Source organism: Oncorhynchus masou, chromosome 23 (assembly GCF_036934945.1).
Source record: "Oncorhynchus masou masou isolate Uvic2021 chromosome 23, UVic_Omas_1.1, whole genome shotgun sequence".
In the NCBI taxonomy this organism is placed as follows: domain Eukaryota; kingdom Metazoa; phylum Chordata; class Actinopteri; order Salmoniformes; family Salmonidae; genus Oncorhynchus; species Oncorhynchus masou.
The window spans coordinates 3,661,125-3,678,097 of NC_088234.1; the positions used below are offsets into that span (position 1 = coordinate 3,661,125).

The 16,973-nt window shown below is 48.1% G+C and overlaps 1 protein-coding gene across 1 annotated transcript in view; it reads right to left on the bottom strand.

Moving 5' to 3' along the window:
* Positions 1-489: 489 nt before the first annotated feature.
* Positions 490-16,973, bottom strand: part of LOC135509877 (uncharacterized) — a 24,911-nt gene continuing 8,427 nt past the window's right edge. Inside the window, exon 2 of the mRNA XM_064930708.1 lies at positions 490-1,181. Within this exon, the coding sequence (XP_064786780.1) occupies positions 1,134-1,181 (48 nt within the window). The 3' untranslated portion in view covers positions 490-1,133. The remainder of the gene's footprint in view (positions 1,182-16,973) is intronic.

Genomic DNA, 16,973 nt, shown 5'->3' on the forward strand with positions numbered 1-16,973 from the left:
GGGCTTATTCGACGAAAAGGGTCCCAGCCAGTTAGAGAGGAGGAGCTTATTCAACGAAAAGGGTCCCAGGCAGTTAGAGAGGAGGGGCTTAATTCAACAAAAAGGGTCCCAGGCAGTTAGAGAGGAGGTGCTTATTCAATGAAAAGGGTCCCAGGCAGTTAGAGAGGATTAATTCAACAAAAAGGGTCCCAGGCAGTTAGAGAGGAGGTGCTAATTCAACAAAAAGGGTCCCAGGCAGTTAGAGAGGAGGTGCTTATTCAATGAAAAGGGTCCCAGGCAGTTAGAGAGGAGGGGCTTAACTCGACGAAAAGGGTCCCAGGCAGTTAGAGAGGAGGGGCTTAACTCAACGAAAAGGGTCCCAGGCAGTTAGAGAGGAGGGGCTTAATTCGACGAAAAGGGTCCCAGGCAGTTAGAGAGGAGGTGCTAATTCAATGAAAAGGGTCCCAGGCAGTTAGAGAGGAGGGCTTATTCAATGAAAAGGGTAGGCAGTTAGAGAGGAGGGGCTTAACTCGACGAAAAGGGTCCCAGGCAGTTAGAGAGGAGGGGCTTAATTCAACGAAAAGGGTCCCAGGCAGCATCCCATTCCCTCCACAATGCACTACATTCAAAGTAATGCACCATATAGCGTAAGTATAACACACCATATAATATAGTATATGTCAAATTCAAACTTTACAGGGAAGAGGGTGCCGTTTGAACACACAACATTAAATGTTTCCCGGAAACGTTCTGTGACAGCTCCATTCAGGTTCGTAGCTGTTGAACATCAGAACACGAAGGAGGAACCTCCTGGGTTCTAAAGGTCTCTGCTCCGCTGCGATGCGATGTACTGTATGTCCTAAAAACACATCGGACTGACTGGGCTACATCGAGGAAGAGTTAGAACACTTTTGTTGTTGTTGTTGTGAAAGGAGGTAGAGAGTATAGGAGACAGAATCTCAAGGCCCCATCACGACATCACTGACTGGGGGAAGGGGTGGGGGGGCCAGTTCTATAAGACTCTATTTCTATGGTAAGAGAGGAACCAGTCACGAGGTGAAGAACTGAAACAAGTTACTAGTTATAGACTAGTAAAGACTAGCAGGAGTTCTCCTTTTCACATCTTCAGCTTTTCAAGAGTTGCTCTTCGACCTCTAGAAGAACCATCTGAAAGCTTCTCCACTGGGCACCGAGGGAGGACTCTGAGGAGAGAAGGAAACACACTGTTAAATACTGACCAGTGGGAATAGAGACTGGACTGTTAGAATACTGACCAGTGGGAATAGAGACTGGACTGTTACAATACTGACCAGGGGGAATAGAGACTGGACTGTTAGAATACTGACCAGTGGGAATAGAGACTGGACTGTTAGAATACTGACCAGTGGGAATAGAGACTGGACTGGACTGTTAGAATACTGACCAGTGGGAATAGAGACTGGACTGTTAGAATACTGACCAGTGGGAATAGAGACTGGACTGTTAGAATACTGACCAGTGGGAATAGAGACTGGACTGTTAGAATACTGACCAGTGGGAATAGAGAGACTGGACTGTTAGAATACTGACCAGTGGGAATAGAGACTGGACTGTTAGAATACTGACCAGTGGGAATAGAGACTGGACTGTTAGAATACTGACCAGTGGGAATAGAGACTGGACTGTTAGAATACTGACCAGTGGGAATAGACTGGACTGGACTGTTAGAATACTGACCAGTGGGAATAGAGACTGGACTGTTAGAATACTGACCAGTGGGAATAGAGACTGGACTGTTAGAATACTGACCAGTGGGAATAGAGACTGGACTGTTAGAATACTGACCAGTGGGAATAGAGACTGGACTGTTAGAATACTGACCAGTGGGAATAGAGACTGGACTGTTAGAATACTGACCAGTGGGAATAGAGACTGGACTGTTAGAATACTGACCAGTGGGAATAGAGACTGGACTGTTAGAATACTGACCAGTGGGAATAGAGACTGGACTGTTAGAATACTGACCAGTGGGAATAGAGACTGGACTGTTAGAATACTGACCAGTGGGAATAGAGACTGGACTGGACTGTTAGAATACTGACCAGTGGGAATAGAGACTGGACTGGACTGTTAGAATACTGACCAGTGGGAATAGAGACTGGACTGTTAGAATACTGACCAGTGGGAATAGAGACTGGACTGGACTGTTAGAATACTGACCAGTGGGAATAGAGACTGGACTGTTAGAATACTGACCAGTGGGAATAGAGACTGGACTGGACTGTTAGAATACTGACCAGTGGGAATAGAGACTGGACTGTTAGAATACTGACCAGTGGGAATAGAGACTGGACTGTTAGAATACTGACCAGTGGGAATAGAGACTGGACTGTTAGAATACTGACCAGTGGGAATAGAGACTGGACTGTTAGAATACTGACCAGTGGGAATAGAGACTGGACTGTTAGAATACTGACCAGTGGGAATAGAGACTGGACTGGACTGTTAGAATACTGACCAGTGGGAATAGAGACTGGACTGTTAGAATACTGACCAGTGGGAATAGAGACTGGACTGTTAGAATACTGACCAGTGGGAATAGAGACTGGACTGTTACAATACTGACCAGTGGGAATAGAGACTGGACTGTTAGAATACTGACCAGTGGGAATAGAGACTGGACTGTTAGAATACTGACCAGTGGGAATAGAGACTGTTAGGACAGTGGGAATGGACTGTTAGAATACTGACCAGTGGGAATAGAGACTGGACTGTTAGAATACTGACCAGTGGGAATAGAGACTGGACTGTTAGAATACTGACCAGTGGGAATAGAGACTGGACTAGACTGTTAGAATACTGACCAGTGGGAATAGAGACTGGACTGTTAGAATACTGACCAGTGGGAATAGAGACTGGACTGTTAGAATACTGACCAGTGGGAATAGAGACTGGACTGTTAGAATACTGACCAGTGGGAATAGAGACTGGACTGGACTGTTAGAATACTGACCAGTGGGAATAGAGACTGGACTGTTAGAATACTGACCAGTGGGAATAGAGACTGGACTGTTAGAATACTGACCAGTGGGAATAGAGACTGGACTGGACTGTTAGAATACTGTTGGGAATACTGACCAGTGGGAATAGACCAGTGGGACTGGACTGGACTGTTAGAATACTGACCAGTGGGAATAGAGACTGGACTGGACTGTTAGAATACTGACCATTGGGAATAGAGACTGGACTGGACTGTTAGAATACTGACCAGTGGGAATAGAGACTGGACTGGACTGTTAGAATACTGACCAGTGGGAATAGAGACTGGACTGGACTGTTAGAATACTGACCAGTGGGAATAGAGACTGGACTGTTAGAATACTGACCAGTGGGAATAGAGACTGGACTGTTAGAATACTGACCAGTGGGAATAGAGACTGGACTGTTAGAATACTGACCAGTGGGAATAGAGACTGGACTGGACTGTTAGAATACTGACCAGTGGGAATAGAGACTGGACTGTTAGAATACTGACCAGTGGGAATAGAGACTGGACTGTTAGAATACTGACCAGTGGGAATAGAGACTGGACTGTTAGAATACTGACCAGTGGGAATAGAGACTGGACTGTTAGAATACTGACCAGTGGGAATAGAGACTGGACTGTTAGAATACTGACCAGTGGGAATAGAGACTGGACTGTTAGAATACTGACCAGTGGAAATAGAGACTGGACTGTTAGAATACTGACCAGTGGGAATAGAGACTGGACTGTTAGAATACTGACCAGTGGGAATAGAGACTGGACTGGACTGTTAGAATACTGACCAGTGGGAATAGAGACTGGACTGTTAGAATACTGACCAGTGGGAATAGAGACTGGACTGTTAGAATACTGACCAGTAGACTGTTAGAATACTGGAACTGTTAGAATACTGACCAGTGGGAATAGAGACTGGACTGTTAGAATACTGACCAGTGGGAATAGAGACTGGACTGTTAGAATACTGACCAGTGGGAATAGAGACTGGACTGGACTGTTAGAATACTGACCAGTGGGAATAGAGACTGGACTGTTAGAATACTGACCAGTGGGAATAGAGACTGGACTGTTAGAATACTGACCAGTGGGAATAGAGACTGGACTGTTAGAATACTGACCAGTGGGAATAGAGACTGGACTGTTAGAATACTGACCAGTGGGAATAGAGAGAGACTGGACTGTTAGAATACTGACCAGTGGGAATAGAGACTGGACTGTTAGAATACTGACCAGTGGGAATAGAGACTGGACTGTTAGAATACTGACCAGTGGGAATAGAGACTGGACTGTTAGAATACTGACCAGTGGGAATAGAGACTGGACTGTTAGAATACTGACCAGTGGGAATAGAGACTGGACTGTTAGAATACTGACCAGTGGGAATAGAGACTGGACTGTTAGAATACTGACCAGTGGGAATAGAGACTGGACTGTTAGAATACTGACCAGTGGGAATAGAGACTGGACTGTTAGAATACTGACCAGTGGGAATAGAGACTGGACTGTTAGAATACTGACCAGTGGGAATAGAGACTGGACTGTTAGAATACTGACCAGTGGGAATAGAGACTGGACTGTTAGAATACTGACCAGTGGGAATAGAGACTGGACTGTTAGAATACTGACCAGTGGGAATAGAGACTGGACTGTTAGAATACTGACCAGTGGGAATAGAGACTGGACTGTTAGAATACTGACCAGTGGGAATAGAGACTGGACTGTTAGAATACTGACCAGTGGGAATAGAGACTGGACTGTTAGAATACTGACCAGTGGGAATAGAGACTGGACTGTTAGAATACTGACCAGTGGGAATAGAGAGACTGGACTGTTAGAATACTGACCAGTGGGAATAGAGACTGACTGTTAGAATACTGACCAGTGGGAATAGAGACTGGACTGTTAGAATACTGACCAGTGGGAATAGAGACTGGACTGTTAGAATACTGACCAGTGGGAATAGAGACTGGACTGTTAGAATACTGACCAGTGGGAATAGAGACTGGACTGTTAGAATACTGACCAGTGGGAATAGAGACTGGACTGTTAGAATACTGACCAGTGGGAATAGAGACTGGACTGTTAGAATACTGACCAGTGGGAATAGAGACTGGACTGTTAGAATACTGACCAGTGGTATTTATTAGAATACCCCACTAGCTGTGGTAATTGCAGCTACTCTTCCTTGGGTCCACAAAGAACATGAAACATGACACAGAACATTAATAGACAAGAACAGCTCAAAGACAGCTACCTACAATTGAAAATAGCACACATAGCCTACATATCAAGACATACATACAAATGATCTAGGTCAAACAGGGGAGAGGCGTTGTGCTGTGAGGTGTTGATTTATCTGGTTTTGTGAAACCAGGTTTGCTCTTCATTTTAGCAATATGAGATGGAACATAGTTCCATGCTATAATGGCTCTATACAATACTGTACACTTTCTTGAATTTGTTCACTCACTATCGAGTTCCAAACTGCCTCTGGAAGCAACGTCAGCACAAGAACTGTTCGTCTGGAGCTTCATGAAATGTGTTTCCATGGCCGAGCAGCCGCACACAAGACTAAGATCACCATGCGCAATGTCAAGCGTCGGCTAGAGTGGTGTAAAGCTCACCGCCATTGGACTCTGGAGCAGTGGAAATTTTACAGACAGACCTCTCCCCATCTCTTTACTACAGACAGACCTCTCCCCATCTCTTTATTACAGACAGACCTCTCCCCATCTCTTTATTACAGACAGACCTCTCCCCATCTCTTTATTACAGACAGACCTCTCCCCATCTCTTTATTACAGACAGACCTCTCCCCATCTCTTTATTACAGACAGACCTCTCCCCATGTCTTTATTACAGACAGACCTCTCCCCATCTCTTTATTACAGACAGATCTCTCACCATCTCTTTATTACAGACAGACCTCTCCTCATCTCTTAATTACAGACAGACCTCTCCCCATCTCTTTATTACAGACAGACCTCTCCCCATCTCTTTATTACAGACAGACCTCTCCCCATCTCTTCATTACAGACAGACCTCTCCCCATCTCTTTATTACAGACAGACCTCTCCCCATCTCTTTATTACAGACAGACCTCTCCCCATCTCTTTATTACAGACAGACCTCTCCCCATCTCTTTACTACAGACAGACCTCTCCCCATCTCTTTATAACAGACAGACCTCTCCCCATCTCTTTACTACAGACAGACCTCTCCCCATCTCTTTATTACAGACAGATCTCTCACCATCTCTTTATTACAGACAGACCTCTCCTCATCTCTTAATTACAGACAGACCTCTCCCCATCTCTTTATTACAGACAGACCTCTCCCCATCTCTTTATTACAGACAGACCTCTCCCCATCTCTTCATTACAGACAGACCTCTCCCCATCTCTTTATTACAGACAGACCTCTCCCCATCTCTTTATTACAGACAGACCTCTCCCCATCTCTTTATTACTGCTAGACCTCTCCTCATCTCTTTATTACTGCTAGACCTCTCCCCATCTCTTTATTACAGACAGACCTCTCCCCATCTCTTTATTACAGACAGACCTCTCCCCATCTCTTCATTACAGACAGACCTCTCCCCATCTCTTTATTACAGACAGACCTCTCCCCATCTCTTTATTACAGACAGACCTCTCCCCATCTCTTTATTACAGACAGACCTCTCCCCATCTCTTTATTACAGACAGACCTCTCCCCATCTCTTTACTACAGACAGACCTCTCCCCATCTCTTTATAACAGACAGACCTCTCCCCATCTCTTTACTACAGACAGACCTCTCCCCATCTCTTTATTACAGACAGATCTCTCACCATCTCTTTATTACAGACAGACCTCTCCTCATCTCTTAATTACAGACAGACCTCTCCCCATCTCTTTATTACAGACAGACCTCTCCCCATCTCTTTATTACAGACAGACCTCTCCCCATCTCTTCATTACAGACAGACCTCTCCCCATCTCTTTATTACAGACAGACCTCTCCCCATCTCTTTATTACAGACAGACCTCTCCCCATCTCTTTATTACTGCTAGACCTCTCCTCATCTCTTTATTACTGCTAGACCTCTCCCCATCTCTTTATTACTGCTAGACCTCTCCTCATCTCTTTATTACTGCTAGACCTCTCCCCATCTCTTTATTACAGACAGACCTCTCCCCATCTCTTTATTACAGACAGACCTCTCCCCATCTCTTTATTACAGACAGACCTCTCCCCATGTCTTTATTACAGACAGACCTCTCCCCATCTCTTTATTACAGACAGATCTCTCACCATCTCTTTATTACAGACAGACCTCTCCTCATCTCTTAATTACAGACAGACCTCTCCCCATCTCTTTATTACAGACAGACCTCTCCCCATCTCTTCATTACAGACAGACCTCTCCCCATCTCTTTATTACAGACAGACCTCTCCTCATCTCTTTATTACTGCTAGACCTCTCCCCATCTCTTTATTACTGCTAGACCTCTCCCCATCTCTTTATTACAGACAGACCTCTCCTCATCTCTTTATTACAGACAGACCTCTCCCCATCTCTTTATTACGGCCAGACCTCTCCCCATCTTTACAACCATTCTGTCCATATGTTTTGATCATGACAGTTTACAATCTAAGGTAACACCAGGTAATTTAGTCTCCTCAACAGCCACACCATTCATTACCAGATTCCGCTGATGTCTGGTGTTAGGGAATGATTCGTACCAAATGCAATGCCTGGCACGTTCCCCTCTCTACACCGGGATTCTCTGCCTCTAACCCTATTACAGGGGCTGAGTCACTGGCTTACTGGGGCTCTTTCATGCCGTCCCAAGGAGGGGTGCGTCACTTGAGTGGGTTGAGTCACTGACGTGATCTTCCTGTCTGGGTTGGCGCACCCCCTCTGGTTCGTGTCGTATGGAAGATCTTCGTGGCCTATACTCAGCCTTGTCTCAGGATGGTAAGTTGGTGGTTGAAGATATCCCTCTAGTGATGTGGGGGCTGTGCTTTGGCAAAGTGGGTGGGGTTATATCCTGCCTGTTTGGCCCTGTCCGAGGGTAGCGTTGGACACAGTGTCTCCCGACCCTTCCTGTCTCAGCCTCTAGTATTTATGCTGCAGTAGTTTATGTGTCGCGGGGCTAGGATCAGTTTGTTATATCTGGAGAACTTCTCCTGTCTTATCCGGTGTCCTGTGGGAATTTAAGTACGCTCTCTCTAATTCTCTCTCTCTCTCTTCTCTCAGAGGACCTGAGCCCTGGGACCATAACTGTCCCCAGTCCACCTGGCCGTGCTGCTGCTCCAGTTTCAACTGTTCTGCCTGCGGCTATGGAACCCTGACCTGTTCACCGGACGTGCTACTTGTCCCAGACCTGCTGTTTTCAACTCTCTAGAGACAGCAGGAGTGGTAGAGATACTCTCAATGATCGGCTATGAAAAGCCAACTGACATTTACTCCTGAGGTGCTGACTTGTTGCACCCTCGACAACTACTGTGATTATTATTATTATTATTATATGACCATGCTGGTCATTTATGTTGAACATCTTGGCCATGTTCTGTTATAATCTCCACCCGGGACAGCCAGAAGAGGACTGGCCACCCCTCATAGCCTGGTTCCTCTCTAGGTTTCTTCCTAGGTTCTGGCCTTTCTAGGGAGTTTTTGTAGCCACTGTGCTTCTACATCTGCATTGCTTGCTGTTTGGGGTTTTAGGCTGGTTTCTGTACAGCACTTTGAGACATCAGGTTTCTGTACAGCACTTTGAGATATCAGGTTTCTGTACAGCACTTTGAGATATCAGGTTTCTGTACAGCACTTTGAGATATCAGGTTTCTGTACAGCACTTTGAGATATCAGGTTTCTGTACAGCACTTTGAGATATCAGGTTTCTGTACAGCACTTTGAGACATCAGGTTTCTGTACAGCACTTTGAGACATCAGGTTTCTGTACAGCACTTTGAGACATCAGGTTTCTGTACAGTTTCTGTGACACCGGCTGATGTACAAAAGGCTTTAAAAATAAATTTGATTGATTGATCTTATTATCAATATACTTCAACCAATCATCAGTCATTTGTGTCAGTGCAGTACATGTTGAGTGCCCTCGTCGAAAAGCATGCTGAAGGTCTATTGTTTATTTATTTACAGAGAAAAAGCATTGTATTTTGTCAAACACTATCTTTTCCAATGGTTTACTAAGAGCAGGAAGCAAGCTGTCAGGTCTGCTGTTAGAACCAGTAAAGGCCTCGTTACTACTCTTGGGGAACGCAATGCCTTTGGCTTCCCTCCAGGAGGATAAACCCGTTCCTCGAGGCTCAGACGAAAGATGTGACAGACAGGAGTGGCTAAAGAGTAAGCTACCATCCTCAGTAGCTTTCCAACTGAGTTGTCAATGCCAGGAGGTTTTGTCATTATTGATCAAAAAACGAACAAAAAATTCACCTCTATCATACGAACTTTACAAAATTCAAACTTACGATGCTTTTCTTTATGCTTGAATACGATGACTCACTGTTTGTCTACTGTTCTATACCACATAATGTCTAGTGTTCTATACTACATAATGTCTAGTGTTCTATACCACATAATGTCTAGTGTTCTATACCACATAATGTCTAGTGTTCTATACCACATAATGTCTAGTGTTCTATACCACATAATGTCTAGTGTTCTATACCACATAATGTATAGTGTTCTATACCACATAATGTCTAGTGTTCTATACCACATAATGTCTAGTGTTCTATACCACATAATGTCTAGTGTTCTATACCACATAATGTCTAGTGTTCTATACCACACAATGTCTAGTGTTCTATACTACATAATGTCTAGTGTTCTATACCACACAATGTCTAGTGTTCTATACCACATAATGTCTAGTGTTCTATACCACATAATGTATAGTGTTCTATACCACATAATGTCTAGTGTTCTATACTACATAATGTCTAGTGTTCTATACCACATAATGTATAGTGTTCTATACCACATAATGTATAGTGTTCTATACCACATAATGTCTAGTGTTCTATACCACATAATGTCTAGTGTTCTATACCACATAATGTCTAGTGTTCTATACCACATAATGTCTAGTGTTCTATACCACATAATGTCTAGTGTTCTATACCACATAATGTCTAGTGTTCTATACCACATAATGTCTAGTGTTCTATACTACATAATGTATAGTGTTCTATACCACATAATGTATAGTGTTCTATATCACATAATGTCTAGTGTTCTATACCACATATTATAATGTCTAGTGTTCTATACCACATAATGTCTAGTGTTCTATACCACATAATGTCTAGTGTTCTATACCACATAATGTCTAGTGTTCTATACCACACATAATGTCTAGTGTTCTATACCACATAATGTCTAGTGTTCTATATCACATAATGTCTAGTGTTCTATACCACATATTATAATGTCTAGTGTTCTATACCACACAATGTCTAGTGTTCTATACCACATAATGTCTAGTGTTCTATACCACATCATGTCTAGTGTTCTATACCACATAATGTCTAGTGTTCTATACCACATAATGTCTAGTGTTCTATACCACATAATGTCTAGTGTTCTATACCACATAATGTCTAGTGTTCTATACCACATAATGTCTCGTGTTCTATACCAAATAATGTCTAGTGTTCTATACCACGTAATGTCTAGTGTTCTATACCACATAATGTCTAGTGTTCTATACTACATAATGTCTAGTGTTCTATACCACCTAATGTCTAGTGTTCTATACCACATAATGTCTAGTGTTCTACACCACATATTATAATGTCTTATAATGTGTTCTATACCACATAATGTCTAGTGTTCTATACCACATAATGTCTAGTGTTCTATACATACATAATGTCTAGTGTTCTATACCACATAATGTCTAGTGTTCTATACCACATAATGTCTAGTGTTCTATACCACATAATGTCTCGTGTTCTACACCACATATTATAATGTCTCGTGTTCTATACCACATAATGTCTAGTGTTCTATACCACATAATGTCTAGTGTTCTATACCACATAATGTCTAGTGTTCTATACTACATAATGTCTAGTGTTCTATACCACATAATGTCTAGTGTTCTATACCACATAATGTCTAGTGTTCTATACCACATAATGTCTAGTGTTCTATACCACATCATGTCTAGGGTTCTATACCACATAATGTCTAGTGTTCTATACCACATAATGTCTAGTGTTCTATACTACATAATGTCTAGTGTTCTATACCACATAATGTCTAGTGTTCTATACCACATAATGTCTATACCACATAATGTCTAGTGTTCTATACCACATAATGTCTAGTGTTCTATACTACATAATGTCTAGTGTTCTATACCACATAATGTCTAGTGTTCTATACCACATAATGTCTAGTGTTCCATACCACATAATGTCTAGCAGTCTTGAAATAGAGACCTTCCTCTTCCCACCTTATCCTCTTCCCTCTAAGGAATTAATTAAGTGTGGAGTCCCTCCCTCCCTCTTATCCTCTTTCCTCTAAGGAAAATAACTTATCCTCCGCTTGTAATCAGTCCCTGAACACAGACACACACAGTGAGTGTGTGTGTGTGTGTGTGTGTGTGTGTGTGTGTGTGTGTGTGTGTGTGTGTGTGTGTAGTGACTACTCAGAGGTCTAAAGTCAATACACCTCTACCTTGATTTACAGTAGTCTGAACCACCACCTATCAGTCGAATGCACAGCTCCCTGCAGTATGTGTGAGAGAGAGAGAGAGAGCATGGGAGAGAGAAAAAAAGAGAGAGAGAGAGAGAGAGAGAGCATGGGAGAGAGAAAAAAAGAGAGAGAGAGAGAGAGAGAGGGATAGAGAGCATGGGAGAGAGAAAAAAAGAGAGAGAGAGAGAGAGAGGGATAGAGAGTTAGGGAGTGAGAGTGTGAGAGTGAGAGAGTGAGGGAGAGAAAGAGAGAAAAGGAAGGAGAGAGAGAGACAGAGATGAGAAAGCTGAGGTGTGACAGAGAGCAGGACACTCCCCCAGAGAACCCAGCAGAACAGCCCACCTCAGACCCGGACCACAACCTCAACACCACAATGAGACAGACAACACAGGACCCATTAACCCAACAGACCCCACTCCCTCCTAACAGCCCCCAACCCCTCCTAACAGCCCCCACCCCCTCCTAACAGACCCCACCCCTCCGAGCAGACTCCACCCCCTCCTAACAGGCCCCACCCCCTCCTAACAGCCCTCCTCAGACCACAACAGGACAGACAACACAGGACCCATTAACCCAACAGACCCCACCCCCTCCCAAAAGACCCCACCCCCTCCTAACAGACCCCACCCCTCCCTAACAGACCCCACCCCCTCCTAACAGCCCCCACCCCCTCCTAACAAGCCCCACCCCCTCCTAACAGCCCCCACCCCCTCCTAACAGCCCTCCTCAAACCACAACAGGACAGACAACACAGAAACCATTAACCCAACAGACCCCACCCCTCCTAACAGACCCCACCCCTCCTAACAGACCCCACCCCCTCCTAACAGACCCCACCCCCTCCTAACAGACCCCACCCCTCCGAGCAGACTCCACCCCTCCTAACAGCCCCCACCCCCTCCTAACAGCCCTCCTCACACCACAACAGGACAGACAACACAGGACCCATTAACCCAACAGACCCCACCCCTCCCAAAAGACCCCACCCTCCTAACAGACCCCACCCTCCCCCATATCCCTAACAAGCCCCACCCCCTCCTAACAGACCCCACCCCCTCCTAACAGCCCTCCTCAGACCACAACAGGACAGACAACACAGGACCCATTAACCCAACAGACCCCACCCCTACCAACAGACCCCACCCCCTCCTAACAGACCCCACCCCCCTCCTAACAGACCCCACCCCCTCCTAACAGACCCCACCCCCTCCTAACAGACCCCACCCCTCCTAACAGCCCTCCTCAGACCACAACAGGACAGACAACACAGGACCCATTAACCCAACAGACCCCACCCCCTCCCAACAGACCCCACCCCTACCAACAGACCCCACCCCTCCTAACAGACCCCACCCCCTCCTAACAGACCCCACCCCCTCCTAACAGACCCCACCCCTCCTAACAGACCCCACCCCCTCCCCAACAGACCCCACCCCCCTCCTAACAGCCCCCACCCCCTCCTAACAGACCCCACCCCTCCCTAACAGACCCCACCCCCTCCTAACAAACCCCACCCCTCCTAACAGAACCCAACCCCTCTAACAGACCCCACCCCTCCTAACAGACCCCACCCCCTCCTAACAGACCCCATGTCTACGCTCCCTAACAGACCCCCACCCCCCTCCTAACAGCCCCCAAATACATTCAAACACAAAGTGGCTAAACTCCGGTGCCCAAACACTAGGCATGCCCTGGAGCTGTTATCAGAGGACAGACTAGGGTCCCCCGAGCCACATCATAATTCACATGTGCACAAATGACCTGAGAGCACAGCAGGAAAGGGTGGACAAAGCACTCAAGGGAGTGATTGAAAAAGCTTCTTCCACTTTCTCAAGTGGTTATCTCCACTTCCACCCTGCCACCATACAGCGGGTGACTTCAAGCATTTTCACGAGACTGTGCCTCAAAAGATAAAAATACCCTCCACTCCACCCTGGACTTGAACAGCATCTATGACCAGGTCTACCTCTACAAGGCAGCAATCACAACCCTGCCAGGACCCTGAAGGACGTCACCCTCAACAGCAGCCCCAGCACCTTCTACAGGAGAAACCGAGCAACAGACCCCCTCCCAGACCAGCAAAACCCCTTCCCAGACCTGCAAAACCCTCTCCCAGACTAGCAAGACCCTCTCCCAGACCAGCAAGACCCTCTCCCAGACCATCAAGACCCTCTCCCAGACCATCAAGACCCTCACCCAGACCAGCAAGACCCTCTCCCAGACCTGAAAAACCCCTTCCCAGACCAGCAAAACCCCTTCCCAGACCAGCAAAACCCCATCCCAGACCTGGCCAAACTCTATATCGGCCCCCCCATATCAGACCTATGCCCCTTCTGACACCCCCATATCAGACCTATGCCCCTTCTGCCCCCCATATCAGACCTATGTCCCTTCTGCCCCCCCCCCCATATCAGACCTATGCCCCTTCTGCCCCCCATATCAGACCTATGTCCCTTCTGCCCCCCCCATATCAGACCTATGCCCCTTCTGCCCCCCCCCATATCAGACCTATGCCCCTTCTGCCCCCCCCCATATCAGACCTATGTCCCTTCTGCCCCCCCCATATCAGACCTATGTCCCTTCTGACCCCCCCATATCAGACCTATGCCCCTTCTGCCCCCCCCATATCAGACCTATGCCCCTTCTGCCCCCCCCCCCCATATCAGACCTATGCCCCTTCTGCCCCCCTCCATATCAGACCTATGCCCCTTCTGCCCCCCCATATCAGACCTATGCCCCTTCTGCCCCCCCCCCATATCAGACCTATGCCCCTTCTGCCCCCATATCAGACCTATGTCCCTTCTGCCCCCCCCATATCAGACCTATGCCCCTTCTGCCCCCCCATATCAGACCTATGCCCCTTCTGCCCCCCCATATCAGACCTATGCCCCTTCTGCCCCCCATATCAGACCTATGCCCCTTCTGCCCCCCTCCCCATATCAGACCTATGCCCCTTCTGAAAATAACTTATCCCCCCCCATATCAGACCTATGCCCCTTCTGCCCCCCATATCAGACCTATGCCCCTTCTGCCCCCCCCCATATCAGACCTATGCCCCTTCTGACCCCCCCCATATCAGACCTATGCCCCTTCTGCCCCCCCCCATATCAGACCTATGTCCCTTCTGCCCCCCCCATATCAGACCTATGCCCCTTCTGCCCCCCCCCCTCCCCATATCAGACCTATGCCCCTTCTGCCCCCCATATCAGACCTATGCCCCTTCTGCCCCCCCCATATCAGACCTATGCCCCTTCTGCCCCCCATATCAGACCTATGCCCCTTCTGCCCCCCCCATATCAGACCATGCCCCTTCTGCCCCCCCCCCCCATATCAGACCTATGCCCCTTCTGCCCCCCCCCCCCCATATCAGACCTATGCCCCTTCTGACCCCCCCCCCCCATATCAGACCTATGCCCCTTCTGCCCCCCCATATCAGACCTATGCCCCTTCTGACCCCCCCCCCCATATCAGACCTATGCCCCTTCTGCCCCCCCCCATATCAGACCTATGTCCCTTCTGCCCCCCATATCAGACCTATGCCCCTTCTGCCCCCCCCATATCAGACCTATGCCCCTTCTGCCCCCCATATCAGACCTATGCCCCTTCTGACCCCACCCCCCCATATCAGACCTATGCCCCTTCTGCCCCCCCATATCAGACCTATGTCCCTTCTGACCCCACCCTCCCCCCCCATATCAGACCTATGCCCCTTCTGCCCCCCATATCAGACCTATGCCCCTTCTGCCCCCCCATATCAGACCTATGCCCCTTCAAACCCCCCCCCCATATCAGACCTATGCCCCTTCTGCCCCCCCCCATATCAGACCTATGCCCCTTCTGCCCCCCCATATCAGACCTATGTCCCTTCTGCCCCCCCCCCCATATCAGACCTATGCCCCTTCTGCCCCCCCCATATCAGACCTATGCCCCTTCTGCCCCCCCCCCCATATCAGACCTATGTCCCTTCTGCCCCCCCCCCATATCAGACCTATGCCCCTTCTGCCCCCCATATCAGACCTATGCCCCTTCTGCCCCCCCATATCAGACCTATGCCCCTTCAGACCCCCCCCCCCCCCCCATATCAGACCTATGCCCCTTCTGACCCCCCCCCCATATCAGACCTATGTCCCTTCTGCCCCCCCCCCATATCAGACCTATGCCCCTTCTGCCCCCCCCCATATCAGACCTATGTCCCTTCTGCCCCCCCATATCAGACCTATGCCCCTTCTGCCCCCCCATATCAGACCTATGCCCCTTCTGCCCCCCCCCCCCATATCAGACCTATGTCCCTTCTGCCCCCCCCATATCAGACCTATGCCCCTTCTGCCCCCCCATATCAGACCTATGCCCCTTCTGCCCCCCCCCCATATCAGACCTATGCCCCTTCTGCCCCCCCCATATCAGACCTATGCCCCTTCTGACCCCCCCCCATATCAGACCTATGTCCCTTCTGCCCCCCCATATCAGACCTATGCCCCTTCTGCCCCCCATATCAGACCTATGCCCCTTCTGCCCCCCCCATATCAGACCTATGTCCCTTCTGCCCCCCCCCCCATATCAGACCTATGCCCCTTCTGCCCCCCATATCAGACCTATGCCCCTTCTGCCCCCCCCCCCCATATCAGACCTATGTCCCTTCTGCCCCCCCCCCATATCAGACCTATGCCCCTTCTGCCCCCCATATCAGACCTATGCCCCTTCCCCCCCCATATCAGACCTATGCCCCTTCTGCCCCCCCATATCAGACCTATGCCCCTTCTGACCCCCCCCCCCATATCAGACCTATGTCCCTTCTGCCCCCCCCATATCAGACCTATGCCCCTTCTGCCCCCCCCATATCAGACCTATGCCCCTTCACCCCCCATATCAGACCTATGCCCCTTCTGTCCCATCCCCCCCCCCCATATCAGACCTATGCCCCTTCTGCCCCCCATATCAGACCTATGCCCCTTCTGCCCCCCCCCATATCAGACCTATGTCCCTTCTGCCCCCCCTCCCCATATCAGACCTATGCCCCTTCTGCCCCCCATATCAGACCTATGCCCCTTCTGCCCCCCCCCATATCAGACCTATGCCCCTTCTGCCCCCCCCCCCCCATATCAGACCTATGCCCCTTCCCCCCCCATATCAGACCTATGCCCCTTCTGCCCCCCCATATCAGACCTATGCCCCTTCCACCCCCCATATCAGACCTATGCCCCTTCTGCCCCCCATATCAGACCTATGCCCCTTCTGCCCCCCATATCAGACCTATGCCCC